This window comes from Ceratosolen solmsi, unplaced genomic scaffold (genome assembly GCF_000503995.2).
Source record: "Ceratosolen solmsi marchali unplaced genomic scaffold, CerSol_1.0 scaffold8, whole genome shotgun sequence".
NCBI classification, from domain to species: Eukaryota; Metazoa; Arthropoda; class Insecta; order Hymenoptera; family Agaonidae; genus Ceratosolen; species Ceratosolen solmsi.
The window spans coordinates 1,065,642-1,082,573 of record NW_011948439.1 but is presented as its reverse complement, the minus strand read 5'-3'; the positions used below and the strand labels follow the sequence as shown (position 1 = coordinate 1,082,573).

The 16,932-nt window shown below is 32.0% G+C and overlaps 3 protein-coding genes across 3 annotated transcripts in view; 2 read left to right on the top strand and 1 right to left on the bottom strand.

Moving 5' to 3' along the window:
- The window catches only part of trpl (transient receptor potential-like), a 14,976-nt gene extending 13,313 nt beyond the window's left edge, over positions 1-1,663 (bottom strand). Inside the window, 2 exon segments of the mRNA XM_011503716.1 lie at positions 1-101; positions 1,503-1,663. Of these exon segments, the coding sequence (XP_011502018.1) occupies positions 1-101; positions 1,503-1,658 (257 nt within the window). The 5' untranslated portion in view covers positions 1,659-1,663.
- Positions 1,664-5,021: 3,358 nt separating this feature from the next.
- Positions 5,022-7,937, top strand: LOC105365523 (sarcoplasmic reticulum histidine-rich calcium-binding protein-like). Its single transcript, XM_011503715.1, has 5 exons — positions 5,022-5,193; positions 5,853-5,950; positions 6,879-7,112; positions 7,326-7,469; positions 7,773-7,937. The coding sequence occupies exons 1-5, from the start codon at positions 5,022-5,024 to the stop codon at positions 7,935-7,937; spliced, it is 813 nt and encodes a 270-aa protein (XP_011502017.1).
- A 2,552-nt stretch (positions 7,938-10,489) lies between these two features.
- On the top strand, positions 10,490-16,114 carry LOC105365462 (GATA zinc finger domain-containing protein 14-like). The gene is made up of 5 exons (XM_011503632.1): positions 10,490-10,860; positions 11,603-11,867; positions 12,230-14,193; positions 14,566-14,799; positions 15,667-16,114. Exons 1-5 carry the CDS (start codon positions 10,807-10,809, stop codon positions 15,982-15,984), a joined length of 2,835 nt encoding a protein of 944 aa, XP_011501934.1. The 5' UTR covers positions 10,490-10,806; the 3' UTR covers positions 15,985-16,114.
- The last annotated feature ends 818 nt before the right edge of the window (positions 16,115-16,932 follow it).

The window sequence follows — 16,932 nt, the reverse complement described above, 5'->3', positions numbered from 1 at the left end:
ACTATCAGCAATTCGACCATTTCTAGATTCTCTGACTCGATGGCCAAAGTTAAAGCGCCACGACCAAGACTATCCACGCAGTTAACGTCTATACATTTGTCCTGTAACTGCACAATTTCATTGCGAAATATTATTACGTATATGTAGATCGACTATGATTGGCCATTAAATAATGCATTTTCTCCGAGAGTTCACTCCATTAAAAATCTTCTAACTAATAAGTTGCCGGATTAATTGAATTTACGTTTAAGGGACGTTATAGACATTCTCAATGCGTGATCCATCATGCAAAAAAAAAAATAAATAAATAAATAAATAAATAAATAAATAAAAGAAGAAGAAAAAATAATACAAAAGAAATATGTCATTTCATAATTTATCTTTTCAGCAATATAACAGAGAGTTAGCTTGTAAAACATATTGAGTAGAGTTTTCAATATATTGAATTATAACATTAATTTTAAAGATTACCTTTGTATTTTCGCATAAAAAAATCTTGATTTCATTTTATATTGAAAAAAAAAAAACGGTAACTTTTATCACCCTTATTTTGTTAATAAGTTAAAAGAAGCCAGAGGGATTTTTTCACATTTCCTCTGACAAAATATTTTACTAACAAAATAGTTTAATGGATTTTTATTTTGATGGAACAGAACAACTTTGAGATTAATGAATTTTAAACTTTTTGCGAATGTTTACGTATAAAATTATTTAATGGCGCATTACTATTTATTAAGTAACAACGTTAGAGATTAAATTAAACTTTTTTTTTTTTTTTTTAAATCATATACAATTAATTATGAGTAGAATACAACGTAACGTGCAATATGTTAGAATTAATTTTCATCGTTGAGAATAACAAATTAATAAACTTTATTATCGTACGATTTTAATTATTTTTATACACATTGAAATACGCATATCGGTAAATTTGAAAATAAAAAATAACATTTTAATGGAAAGGTTAAGCAAAATACGCATAGAAATAGGAGCTTGTGATAACAATCGCTGACATTGATTATTTCATTGGATTTTACGAAAGCATAAGCGACTGCCAATGTCCCTTAATATTAAGACTTTTCATGGTTGCTCGATCGAAGCAATTAATGCTATTTTTCAATGCAAACGCTAATGAGTTGAATTAGCCTTGAACGCACGCAATATGTAATTGTTAAATTTGTAAAAAAATTTCGATTATTCATAATGGGACAGTATACGCCTACCATCGATTATTATTGGCCTTGTTATGCACTTATAATCACGACGGAACAACGATAACCAAATACCATTTAAGCAAGCATTGTTAAAAGTAAAAATTTTCCACACTCTTTTTAAATCGTACACAATTGTCTTCGGCTGTCTTTGTCATTACGGTCGCGAAGCCTTACGAACTAACTTAGCCGACCACTTCACTATACAACCACGTAGCCATGAAAGCCCAAGCGAAAGATCTACGAGCTACTAGCGCAAGTTTTTATAAATGAATAGTAAAATTATTGCACCGCCGGCTTATTCGCAGCCTGGAGGATTCTTCTGACATTGGAGAGGTCGGCCCGCTCAACCGAAAGCAGATACTTCTTCTCATTGTTGTTGAGGGCTCGAGGCAAATGGAAGCCGTATCTCTTGGACCCCGGGCGCTTCTCCATCCCCATCTCCATGTCAATTTCGCCATCCATCTTCTCGAGGAAAATAAGCGAAAGTTGTTGGGCCAACGATCTCGAGGGCCCTACGCGAGCCTGAGGAACGTCGTCGCGCGATCGCGGTAGTCTTTCCGAGGTTGACGCACGCGCGTTACACCCGAAGATGAGGTGAAATCGAATTAGCCAGACTTAAGCGCTAACTCGCTTAGCTGCCGCATATCTCGTTAGAAGGCTCCAGCACGTGATCGGCTCGCGTGCGTCAGGACGTTCATCTCGGGAAGGCCGTTTACAGATTTGCGGCTTCCACTTCTACACTTAAACGAGTCCGGATGATCACGTGTCCTTGCGCTCCCCGGGATTCGGCTTTTCAGCGCCACGTCACTTTTCGTCACCTCGGCTCTTTTAAACACACGCGATAATCCCTCGCGAGAATCCGTGAACTCGGCGAGCTCGTTCACTCAGGGGCGGCGATCGGCAAATGGTGCGATCAATTACGAAGTGAGACGATGATGGATTGCATCTTTCTTACGATCATACAATGAAATCCGTATGAATTTAGTGCTCAGAGTCAGGGGCGCCAACGTCTCCACTCGCACTAATTCACCAGTTATCCAATAAATGATCGAACATTAATTTTAATAAAAGTACCGAAGAAGCTTCGGTTAATAGAGTAAAGATAAGCCTGGCTTCAAGCGCCACAAGTACACAAAATTCTAATAATCCATCAAACACGCGAATGAACAATAAAGTGTTACGAGTAATTTATTCGACGATTAAAAGGCAATTATTGTCAAATTATTATTCTCCGTCCATGGTCGATCCGGCGCATCGATCGACGTTCATTTTTAGTCTCGGCATCATCCCCTAATGATCACATCGAGACAAAAAATTAATAATAATAATAATAATAATAATGATAATAATTATAATAATAATAAGAATAATAATAATAATAATAATAATAATAATAATAATAATAATGATGATGATGATAATAATGATAATGATAATGATAATAATGATGATAATAATGATAATAATGATGATAATAATGATAATAATGATGATAATAATGATAATAATGATGATAATAATGATAATAATGATGATAATAATGATAATAATGATGATAATAATGATAATAATGATGATAATAATGATAATAATGATGATAATAATGATAATAATGATGATAATAATGATAATAATGATGATAATAATGATAATAATGATGATAATAATGATAATAATGATGATAATAATGATAATAATGATGATAATAATGATAATAATGATGATAATAATGATAATAATGATGATAATAATGATAATAATGATGATAATAATGATAATAATGATGATAATAATGATAATAATGATGATAATAATGATAATAATGATGATAATAATGATAATAATGATGATAATAATGATAATAATGATGATAATAATGATAATAATGATGATAATAATGATAATAATGATGATAATAATGATAATAATGATGATAATAATGATAATAATGATGATAATAATGATAATAATGATGATAATAATGATAATAATGATGATAATAATGATAATAATGATGATAATAATGATAATAATGATGATAATAATGATAATAATGATGATAATAATGATAATAATGATAATAATAATAATAATGATAATAATAACGGCAGAATAAGGCTCGGCACAATTACAATCAATTAATTCGCATAGAAAATATTTGCACAGGACAAGCTTTTAGACAATTAATTTTAACCTATCGTCTATATCCCAAATCTAACTAGTTTGATTATTGAATTTGGGTCAAATTGTTAGACGATTGTGAAAAAAAAGAAGAAGAAGAAAAAATAAAATAAAATAAACATTTCAATCTTACTTATAAATACAAGGCTTCACCTCGAATTCCAGTTCGCCAGTACTAGCGTTTTATTGCTTTAAATACCCGACGCTACCCATAAAGCGATATTTTCCTAATTATTAATTATTACTCAATAATAATTGAGGCATTTAGATGGGTAGTAGAGAGAAAATACAAAGCTCAGAGTGTGAAATCTACTCTCTATTTATTCTCGCACACCTGTCTATTCGTCTATCCGTGATTTATAACAAATAGCGTCGGGAGATTCACGCCAGACTTGCTTTGGCGAGAGCGCAACGACCTTTTTTGCCTACGGCGGTGTATGAAAATTCGCGGTTTCGCAGCACATCAGAAACTAATGTTTCGCTTTCTTACTCGATCTATCCTGTAAATGTTAATGCAACTGTGCACTTGTCTCTTTTGCCGTACCGATCGTTCATTCCATTCTGTTAAAATATTATTTAAAATACAAGCGAATTGTATGCTATATTTAATAATGTATTTCGCTTCCCTCAAACTTTCATACAATCAAATTATTATCCTTTATATAATTTATAATTATTATGAATAATATATTTCACTGTGAGCTCATCTATTACCTTGTTGAGACAATTGGCTCCGATTTACTCGCAACATACACAAACATTATCTAAATAAAATTTCCAATAATTATTGTTATATCTTTTTTTCTGTTGTTGTTTTTTTCTCCGCTATTTATTATCTGTTACTTTTGATCGATAATTAAGTAAATTATACAAATTGAAGAGGAACGAAAAATATCAAGCATCAGAATTTCATAATTATCGTTGAGAAATGAATTTTCTATCTCATAAATGTATTTTAATAGTTGAAAAATATTTCACGAATACACGCAATCACAAGCAATAAATAGAAAAAGCAATTTTACAAAAATTCAATTGACGCGCATCTGACCGAATAATTATAGAATACGGCTACGTGCAATATAATAGCGTAAACTAGAAGAGATTCATCGTAGCGCTCGACGAGCTCTTGGCATGAGCGTCTTCAACAAGATACCGGAGCAGCTAAAGAAAGAGGAAAAATTAAACCAGCTTATAATTTGCAGAATATTTAGCGGGAAAGCGCTTAGCGAGAGTTAGCGAGGGCGAATGGAGGTTCCGCGGTAAGCAAATATTAGCTCGAAATTAAACAAAACGGTCGACTCATAATTGAAGCCGAGGATTACGGAGCGCGCGAGCCCCCGCAAAAAGCAATAGCAAAACTTTACCACGACGAATCGGGCTTTAATGAGGGCCGCGAGGGGGAGGGTGGAGGGGGGGGGGGTTAAAAAACGGGACAAGAAGATTGCCGGCCAAGTCAGAGTCAGAGTCAATATTGTATTAGCCTCGGGTGATGACGGGGGGCTTCGGGAAAAAGGCCGTGTCACACCGGAATCGCGGTGTCGTCCCGGCGTGGAGAATCGCGCGAGCGCACCGTGCACCCGCAATATCAGCCGGACAAGTCCGTCGCGAGCTGTTAGTCGCTCGGCGATGAGGACCACGAGAAGCTTCCGGCCTCGTTTGCTCCTGCTCCTCATAACGATTCTCGTCAGCGCAACGATCGACGACTGCGACGCGGCCACCGCCCGCAAGTATTACAGCGAACCGCTGAGCTTTCGGTACAGCCGGGAGGACCAAGAGATCTCCGGGACCGAACACGAAGGTCGAGTATCCCTGAGCTTCGCTAAGTGAGCTGTGGGAGGCGAGCTGAGGGTCTTGAAGTGGGAGGTGGCGACAGCGGAGGCGGATGCGCTCGCCCGCGACTGTGATTAGGGCACGACCGGAGATAACGTCGGCCCATAATAATCGATACCTCCGCAACTTTGGCCACATACGATCTCGATGCGCCTGCTTACTTTTATTACTATTATTATTTATTTTTTTTTTATTTCTTTTCTTTTCTACTCCCTTTCAAGATTTAGTAATAAGTATCATAATGGAATAACTCGATGATAAACGATCGCTGAGGATTTTATTTGCCAGAAGATACGGGAGCTGCATTCCACCGTGATCGATTGATTTTATTGGCGATATAACAGACATGTGCTTTCAATTTAAAAAATTATATTTCTCAAGGGCCGCGGTTATAACCTTTCTTACGTATGATCGCCATAATTCTTCCCTTAAGATCGTCACGAACTAATTTTTCATTCCTCCGACTTCTTACAATGTTGTTCTACCGTTTAAAACTTCCGATCTCGAGAGCTACTATAACAATATGTAAAAGGGCCGTACACTTAACAGGGCATTCCGTTCTATTTTTCTCCTTTTGTTTTATCGTAACTGTTTACCAACGATATATAAAATATGAACTTTTTTCAGATAAGCATCGCAACAAGGGCGATGACAATCACGAGACCGGCGCAGCATTAGAACATGACGAAGATAGTCGCGCGAACAAAGCGGACGACGCTCATAAGGTATCGTATAAGTTACAAATAATCGCCCTATTACTTGCTAAGTTATCGTATAATGAAATATTTTGACATTCGAATGTCATAATTATTTTCAAAAGAAAAATCGTATATTATAATATTAAGATTTCAGCTCAATTTGCCATTTAATTTAACGTATAATATTGATTAAAGTATCGCGACTAATTGCAGGCTCTAATATTGCAAAATATTTCGCCAAATTACAAGTTTTTCGAGCAACCCGTCGAGCGAATCATCCATCATCGATGAAAGGCATATTTATTTTAAGTGTAGAAATGTTTATTATTTCAATAAAGTCTGGGAATCAGTACAAATACATTACTACATTTACGATACACCTTTTTTTTGCTTCTTTTTTTCTCTTTTCACCCAAATAAAAGACTAAAATTACTCGTCTGTTTCTTTTCCAAAAATTCACTGCTAATATATCCAAATATCATATCTAACAGCAGAATGATGATATCAAAAAAATTCATATTTATTAATGTTAGTTTTGACGAACTAGAAGATGCATAGGACGCTTCACTTTCATAATTATTTCTGAAACAAGAAAACTATATAATACCTTATTCTAATTAAATATTTATTATAAAAATGTACTATTGAATTCTCATTTAATACACGACTGATTGATATTACAAGAATATTAATTTTTATGATCGTTGCACAGCTTTGTGTTATATTAATAAATAACAAAAGTAATATTAAATTTACGATATTGTTATCTTAATAACAATCGTTTGTATTTATTTAAATTTTTTAAAATAAACGTTTCTCTTTCATACATTAATATGCTGAAAAATTACAAACGTATTTTACAATTATAAACTTTATAATAAGAATAAAAACTGATGTTAGAAATGAGACATATTGATAAATAAAGAATATTACTAAATAGAAATATAATTTTTAGGGATATAACAGTTATAAGAAACTCGATAAAAAAGATAAGCAGCACGTAGATAGAAAAACTAACGAAAATCATTTCCAAAACGAGAAACAACATGAAGGTGAAAAGCACGATGACGCGAAACATTATAAGTATCGCGAAAAAAGCACAAAAGAAAACGAATCTGCAGAATTTGATGAGGAAGGCGATCATCAAAAAGGCCATAGTACCAAGGGTGAACACAATATATTTAAAAAGGTCAATTTATTATTATCATATTACTTTTATTTAGGACTCATAAAGTCTATTTTGTTATGAAGCATTTGTAATTATTGTATATTCAATCACACTTTCAACATTCGAATTTAATTAATTGATTCGTCACTCTATCTTTAACTCGTAACTGCAATTCCGATTCTCTATTTACCAACGAGTAAAGTTTATATATTTAATTTAAAATATTTATTTCAGGACGAGTACGAGAAAAAGCATGATTTTTACGATGAGTTTTACGATGATGATGGAGAAGAAGAGCACGGCAATCATCATCAACATCATAAGGGGAATAGTGATGGACACCATAAATCCGGACATGACATAGGAGAGAAGCACGAGGTAATTTTATAATAAATATTGTAGATCGAAAATTTTCTTCGAAGATAAAAGAAATTATAAAACATACATTTCATTGTATATAATTAACATTAATATTATTATTATTATTATTATTATTATTATTATTACTATTATTATTATTATTATTATTATTATTATTATTATTATTATTATTATTATTATTATTAGATAGTTATAAAATATGGTGTGCGTGCATTTCATTTTTATCAAAACGATATTCTAAATAAATTATTGTAATTCAAGTATTATGATAAGAGGTTCTATTAAACTTGCAAATTTCAGAGGAAAAAAGGAGGAACAGAGGCGCATAAACACGAGCATCGCCATTACGAACATGAGAAACACGGTGAAAAAGAGAGAAACGTTGAAGATCTTGCTAACCATAAAGAACACGATGCAGGAGTTGCCTATGGTTATGGGAAAAAATGGGCATACAAATCCGTATAAATGAATAAAAAGAAAAAAAACTTTTAATTTTTGATTTGAGAAAATTTCATCTAAAGAGGAAATACATTAGACTGCGAATGGACAATCTAATAGTCGACGATGAATTATTGAAATTCTACTCAGCGTTTGGCTCGCAATGCATCGCCACTCAAATATTACAATCTATAAATACATCAATCAACGTGAACATTAATATGTAAATATCAATAGCCAGCATCTACGATTAAGTCCATGCAAATTATCTCATTTTTCGCAGCGTGGAGAGTTTAAACGAAGAAAATCGATTAAGCTAGGATGATACGAGCGAGAGTCGGTAAAGGAAAGGCAAAGTACATCATGGAAATTAACTGACTGAGTGAATCGATGGTGCGACGGTGCGACTGTGCGCGCAGAAGCTCCATTATTACGACTGTGTTGGTTTAGAGTATTACTCGACTCTCGTATTTTGTAATGTTCGCGTGAACTGTAGCCAAGGTTTGCGAAATCGTTCTGACGTTATAACCGATAAAGAAATTTGACTGATCGATCGAGCCTCGATTCTCCTTGGTTAGAAAAGACGCGAAATCGCGGTCGCTGATCTTAAATAGATCGAAATTTATTATGATATATAGATATTGGGCTGACTCTATCTGTGGATCAACGATAGAGCGATACCTTGCAGGAAAGTGAAAACAACTAGCGTGAAATTGGTCACACTCTGTTACATCCTCTCCGTCGCTATGTGCCCGCAGTATACAGCCGATCGAATTTTTTCCTCCTTTAAGCCGCTAATTCTATGCCTATACTTTGGCCTAATTAGGATAGATTCTTAATTTATTTGCTATTTTTCTAATCTTCTCCTTCCCCCCCCCCTCTCCTCCTCCCAAATAAGCAATTTCTTCTTCCTTTATTCTTATCCATGCTGAAATTTTCATGCATCTTAAAGATTTATATCAATCATCAATCAATATGCAAATAAAATAACAATTGTTCAGACTCGTTTTCGAAGTGACCGAATCATTTTAATTAACAACGATATTGTTAAATGCTTATTTTAACTATACCAATTTCAAAGGTATCAACTAATTAATTTCATCGATAGCTTGCATTATTATTGCTTAATGTCATAATATAGAAATACTTATGGGTAAATAAAACTAATATATCAATTTTATGGATAAATTAATTACAAAATTGCGTTTCTGCGATATTAAATAATACTTATTACCTACATTTATTATTACCTTTGCAATTTTTTTATACGCTGATTTTAATTCATTGATCATTCGAATTGTACGTGTATTTTGACAAAACTATTTAATTAATAATTTTATCTACAAATTAGTTAATAAGATGTAATCTTAAATTAATTGTTGGATCTCGTTGTATTATAATAAATTTGAAAATTCACTCTCATTTTAAATTAGAATTGTATAATAATTTTAAATAATTGCAAATTTTTTTTATTAATTTTAAATATATTACTTAATAAGAGTTGTTGATAATTTTACATTTATTTCAGGTACTAATTAGATTAATTAAACTTATTTATCTATAGGTCATGAAAAACAATTATATTAAATTTAATAAACGTGTGTAATTTTGTATTCTATGTGGTAAAAAAAGACAGCTAAATAAATTATGATTTATTTCTCATTTTCTATACAAAACGGTGACAAATTTTAACTTAAAAAATTTGAATGTTTGATGTATCTTTTATTATTATTTAACCAGGTGAGGCTATTAATATAGTTTTTTTTGTTTTTTTTTTTTTTTTTTTTTTTTTTACTAATTGTTTGGTTGAAAAGCATGATTTAAACAACGACATTTTAAATAAGTGCCATTGTACAATATGTGATTTATTTTTAAACTTTAACGATTAATGTAACAATCGATATATAAAAATAGAATTTTTTTAGATTTTATATACACTAACCAATATTCCAAGTATTACTCCAGTATTAAAATTCTCTTAAAAAACTCATTTTTTAAACATGTATATTCATTTATTATGCATTTAGCTAATAATATTGGGCATTAGAAGAAAATATGTAAATGAGTAGCGTATTACTTTAATATCAAATTATATTATTAAACATATTATAAAATTGCTTTACCCTCATTATTATTAAATCGATCCTGGTGTCGAACATTAATTAATTAAATTATAATTTATTTCTTAAGCAAATAGCAAGAAGAAAGAAACATGGTTAAAATTATTATTTGCGAAAACTTTTATTTTCTAAATCTCTCTAAAATTGATGATTTTGCATTGAGCCAGTCTATGACATAGTATTGGTAAATCTCAAATGTTTATAACAATTTGTGTGCATTTGAACATTATCGTTGGATTATTTATGTAACGTGATGAGGCCATCATTGTTAACGAAGTGTTACATTACAAATATATTTCCAAAAAAGATTATGCAATCTTGCTATTTGGAGAAGTGAGAAAGCAATTTCGCAATAAGGATTGTAAAATACAAGATCGACGGGAGTAAGCGTAATTTGCCGTGGAATAATGACATAAGTTTCCGAACATTTAATTAATGAACATTCTGTGAGCAGGTAATGGACAGTGGATGAAATGAAAAGTGCGGCGGACCGTCGCGGCAATTTCTGATACTCGAAAATCCGAGCAACACGCGCGCGCGCACGGCCATCCGCACTTAAAATCATAGAAGCTCGTGCTTGTGCAACCAAGAGAGAAAGGAGGAAGCTCGTCGCAGCTATCTGTCGCGTACAGATCGACGTCCGTACTGGCTGGCTGCGATCGCTAAGAAATTGTCGTATCATTGGGGAATACGCCTTTTCCATTTGTATGGGAGCGATATAATTGCCGGGGCTTGACGATCGCTCCGCTCAGTCAGACACTCAATGGGACAGGATCATGACTGCGAATCAACGGATAATCGTTCAGGCACTCGTCCTTTCTATATACACGGTACCTTAAACATTTTCTATCACTTAAATTACGCGACCTGCTTCCCAAGAGAGACAGAGAGAGAGAGAGAGAGAGAGTTTGTGAGAGTGAGAGAGACAGAGAGAGACAGAGAGAGAGACAGAGAGAGAGAGAGAGAGAGAGTGACTAAGTGTGTGATTTCACTAATTACGGTCTTCAAAAGATGCATTATTTGTGCGATGACAGATTTGGTGATATCATTGGTGACCTAATTGTTACGATAAATTATGGAATTAGTGATACCTTTGATTTTTAGAAATATCATTTAATAAGTCACTATTTAATCATTTTTAATGAAATATTTAAACGAATATATTTTTGATGTGAAATATAAAAGAAAAGTATAATGTGTCGGTCAATCATTATGTTCAATTGGCAGATTGTTTTTATTCAATAATAAAGCAAAATATAAATTTTTCATTTCAATTCTATGCAGTGTATACCTTTTCGTCCTTATAAACTAATCATACTTCATTAAATATACATTATTTATAAATAGTCTTACGAATATTTTCCATTCGTTTCTAATATTAAGCTATTCGGTCGTCTTATGCAATTCAGAAGATTGTTTTATAAACTAAAACAATATTTTCATTATAACGTTCACCGATAAATATTAATATTATGTATATATATATATATATATATATATATATATATATATATTTATTTATTTATTTATTTATTTATTTATTTATATGCATATCTATATTGAATTCTATAGATTTTACAGTGCTCGGGAAAAACAACTAATGCTCAAAACGAAAGTTACAAAATAAATTTACAAGGAAACAAATTCAATTTGAGAAATAAATTTTCTGAAATTACTACTATTTTACCGGCAAATTCGCACATCTTTTCGGCAGAGGATTACGATATACTTCAAGATGCAGAAAGCTTGCAGCGAGCATTATCGATTGTTACATACGAACCACAAAAAATTGATGCAACGAAAGCTCAAAGTATTTCGAAGAATATTGATACTTTTGGTAAGCGACAATGTATATAAGTAGAAGCAATAATAAAAAGTAATGAATTGAATATTCCAATAAATAGACTTTTTAATTACAATTTGTTAATATAATTTTTGATTTAAATTAAATTTCATTAATTTATAAGGAACAAAAATTGTATTAATTACATACAAAGAAACTCCATTTCGAATGAAATATTTACATTAATATTTATAAATATTTCTTTTTTCTACTATCCAATCGCTGAATTTCAGATAATATTTAAATTAAAATAATTAATATTCATAATAATAAAGAATTTATTTAATTAAATTCCTGTATCAAATTTACAATGTAATTTACAATCGTGCTTATTAATTAATTTACATTTTTATCAGAAAAAAACGCTCAACCATTGTATACAACTCTGCTACCAATAGAAAGAAAGTACTATGAAGTTCCTCGTAAACAATCAGTTATTCAAGGGCATAGAAAGCAAGAAAAAGAATACGGTAAAGTCGCCGCAAGTAAATTAGTCGAAGAAAGTTTATTTCCAAAGCGAGCATATAGCAAAGTACGAGAGCATCCTCAGCAACACGAAACGTATCATCATCAGAGTGCTTCTGAACTTCCTCTTCCGAGATATTTTACTAAAAGTAATCAGAAACCAGCATCATCTTTATTATCTTCGCCATCATATTTTCCATTAACCGATCAAACGTCACCAATATCTTCTATCGGCAGACATAATAATCACAGTATTACCTCCAATTACCAAGATAACAAAACCAATCTTATAAGGATTGGAACATCAAACGCAGAGGTAGATGTTCCAAGATTAAAAAAAAAACAAGGCAACTTCAAGAGTCATAAATCCATTCAGAATGAAAATGTTTATGAAATATTTCAACCAACAACTTTGAGAACGTCGGGTGATAAAATTCCTCGACCGTTCTCTCTTCCAGCTAAATATAATCCTCTGATTACCGAAGCCATAATTTATCCAACTCAGTTATCTTCATTGAGGCAAAACGCCCTGACATATCCAACTACTTCTGCGAGGCAAAATTACCCAGCTCCGTTCACTGCTTTAGCCGAGCATTTGGCTGCTTCTTCAATCGCTCCATGGAAGAATAATGTTTATCCGATAACTTCGCCAAAAACCGAATCGGTTACACATTCGAAAAATAAACTACATAATCGACAATGGACAACTCCATATTTGCATGGTTCACGAATATCCGACAAAACAATCGCTCATCCATCTATTCCATTAAGACGTAATCCCACATTTCAGAATATAGTAACAGACCAAACAGGCAATCATTCAACTATTTCGGTAGAACAATCGATCCCGCGCTCAATCCAATCAACACAACAAAAGCCCATCGTTTACTCATTAAGACCAGAACAAATAACGATACGCCCAACCATTTCATTAGGATCTAGGCAAGTAATTGCCGAGTCGGGTATTCCTTTAAAACAAGAACAAGTAGACGTATATTCGACTATTCCAACAAAACAAAAGCAAGTGTCGACAAATTTGCATAATCCTAGAAAGCAGGAATCTACACTTACGTATCAAATTATTCCACGAAGACGTAACATTTTTCCTAAGAATGTATCCACAGATCAGACTGGAATACATTCGGCTGCGCCTATCAAGCGAACCTTTGAATATCCAAACTCTAAGCGAAAAGTAATTCCAGAAGAGCAAAATATTGGTTATCCAACCATTGTGCAACCGACCTATACATCGATAAACCGCAATCAGCCAGAAGAAACAAAGCATAATTTATCAAAGAAGATTGATAATGATGATAAAGACTACTCAAGTAATGATAGTTATAACGATTCCACTGAAAATAGTAACAGTAATGATGACGATAACGATGACGAGAGTAACAATAGTAATGATCACTATAATTACAGTTATAATGAACGATATGAAGAGGCAATTGACGACGAGCCGAGCAAATCTAGTCGCTCTTATAAAGTAAGAGAAGAAACTGCCGAACAGTCCGAGGAGGAGCCAATGAAAATAAAAAGTTTCTCGAGCCATCGTCAAAGAAATCATAAACAAATAAATCCTGAGTATAATCAAAATCGAGCTCAAGACATTGATTTCCAATCATCCGAACCAGATTCCAATTACGATCAAGATCGTGGACAAAATTCACAACATGAAATATCGGAAGCACATCAGACTAATCATTCGAAGGAAGGCGATCAAGATTTAATTGAAGAAGGTAATCATCAACATAAAAAGCATCATACAGACGTGAGTCATGATGAGGCGGAAGGACACTCGGACGAAGATCACGAAAATAAACACCATGTGCATGGCGAAAAGGGAAATAAGGTATTGCTTATTAGATAATTCGAGTATTTCGTATTCAAATTTAAGTTAAGTGTAAAAAGAATTCGAAGCACCGATATCTCATAATTAATATCGAAAGAAGAATTAGCAAATTTTTTCATTCGGTTGCTCAATTATGAGCCACGTAGTTGCAAATCATAGATTACTTATTAATGAGGCAAAATTAAATAAAAACTTTTCTATTCGTACAATTTCGTTTATGCGCTTAATATATATTTGTAAACTTTAAACATTTACATTATACAATAATTCAATATTACATTTACAAAAACAAAATAAAAAAAAAACAAAAAAAAAAAATATATATATATATATCCATATAAATTGTATCACGTTTTTTATAATTTGGCAAAGGGTTATAAACATTTTCACGAGCACGACAAAGGTGAAAAGGGATACCATGATAAAGAGGGACATAATCACCACTATGACGAAAAGGAGGGGAAAAACAAAAAACATCACGAGGAGTCAGGATTTCATGAAGAACATGAAAAAGGAGAGGAAGGCGAAAAAAAGACAGCCTTCAAGGAAAAAGGAGATCATAAAAAGGGTCACAGTACCAAAGGAGAACACGTCATTCACAAAAAGGTGCAGCTACTTACAAACCATACATATTATTATTAAAAATACTCAAAGCAGGCTTTATATAAATATTTGTTGTAGAAACATTTCATTTCGTAATGTTTTTTAAATTTATGTTAAATATAAATCCGTATATAATTAATTTCTATACTATGCTTTATATATTAAATTTAAGTCTAACCATGAATATCTTAGTGTACTGGTTACCATAACATTTTATGATTGATCATTTCCAGTATTTTATATTCATTTCATTAATAATGCTCATTTATAATATATAGCTCAGTAAAATTAATATATGAATACATAAATAAAGGTAAAAGACATTACGAAATAAAAATATCAAGAGCAAAATGACTTGCATAAATTAATTTAGTAAAATGTAAATTATTCTTTTAGAGAAAATATTGAAACCTTTTTTTGCATGTATAATACATTTAGGTAAATGTATATAAAATAGCTTTAAAATCAATTAACGGTCATATCTGATGGACGTTACAAAAAAAAAAATTTATATATATATATATACACGTAAGTGTATATAAGTCTCTCTCTGTGTGTGTGTGTGCGCGCGCGCGCGCGCGATCGTGTGTGTGTGTGTGTGCGTGTGTGTGTGTGTGTGCCACGTCCGAGAATATAATAAATTATGACGATAAAATCTATTGTATTTAATTTTGTTTTATATTTTCAAACAGCAGAACAAAAAGTCACTCAGATCTATTGCTGTTTAAATTTATTTTACAACGTTAATTAGTTACTTGCTAGCATCTATTCGATTAAAAAATTTGTATAAATATAGAAATAAAATTATATGAATAATATGTCTGTTGATTTTTAATTATTAATGAATGGATAATGAATGATATTTTATAGGACGAGTTCGACAAGAAAACAGAATTTTTCGACGAATTTCACGAAGGTGGTGATGTAGACAAAGACGGAGGCTACCACGAGCAACATCAAAAGAAGAAAGGTGGCCATCATAAAAAGGGATATTATCACAAAGGTGCGGAAAAGAAGGAATACGGCGAAAAGGGTAAATTCGATAAAGGACACCACCATCGCGAGAAAAAGGGTCACGATGAACACGAAGGTCTCGATCAACATTATCATCACGAAGAAAAGTTCGGCAAGAAAGGTGCACACGAGGACGCTAAGAAATGGAACAATAAGAAGGGGAACAAGCGCTAAGAAATGCTTATTTAATTGTCCTTTCTCGCTTCCTGCGTCACTGCAAAATCTTTTTCTCATTCACTTTTTCAATCCCACCATATACACGAATTTCAATGAATAATTACTTTTAACCTTACATCGGTATAAACTCAAGCATACACGAGAAAAATGTAGAGCGTACATTTATACTCGCGATGAACTTATTTTGTATTTTAGTTTTAATGAACTCGTGTATTTCATTTCTTATCATTTATAATTTCCATTTAGAAAATATGTTTCTTTTTCGGTATTTGCGATCATTGTACTAACTTTTTTTCATTTAAATGAATATCGCAACAATCAATATAATTAATATAACTAGTTCGATACTTCTATACGGTTTAACATTTATTTATTGATAGTTCTTTTATTTATTATTAACTACCCTATACATATAATGTACTTTAGATAGCGTAAGTAATTCTCTGGAAGAAATAAAGAATGACAAAAAGTTTTGTGATGAAACCGAGGTTGAACATCAGCTTTAGGGTAAACTCACTTTACATCATGTGACAATAAATGATTATATAGGTTACAAGTAAACAATTAAAATTCATAAATATCATTAATAATCATATAAATCTAATTTAATAGAGATCATACGATTTAAGTTATCGAAGAAAATTAATTTGGCTTACGTTGCTTAAATATTTATTCATATTAGTACTTTAATTGGTAAATCAGTAAAATTCTGATATTTAAATAGTAATTTTAATATGGATATATAAAGCATAAGTTATATTTGATGTTATACAGCTAGATAATTACCATAAAGTACTTGTGTAATGATTAGGTTTGCCGATTATACATTTTCACCAATTTTCAATCTAAGCTACCTTATAATCCTACGTTTGTGAATTAATTGTAAATCGTAATCGGAAAAAAAAAATTATTTAGATATCCTAGATTAAATTAATGTTTCATAGA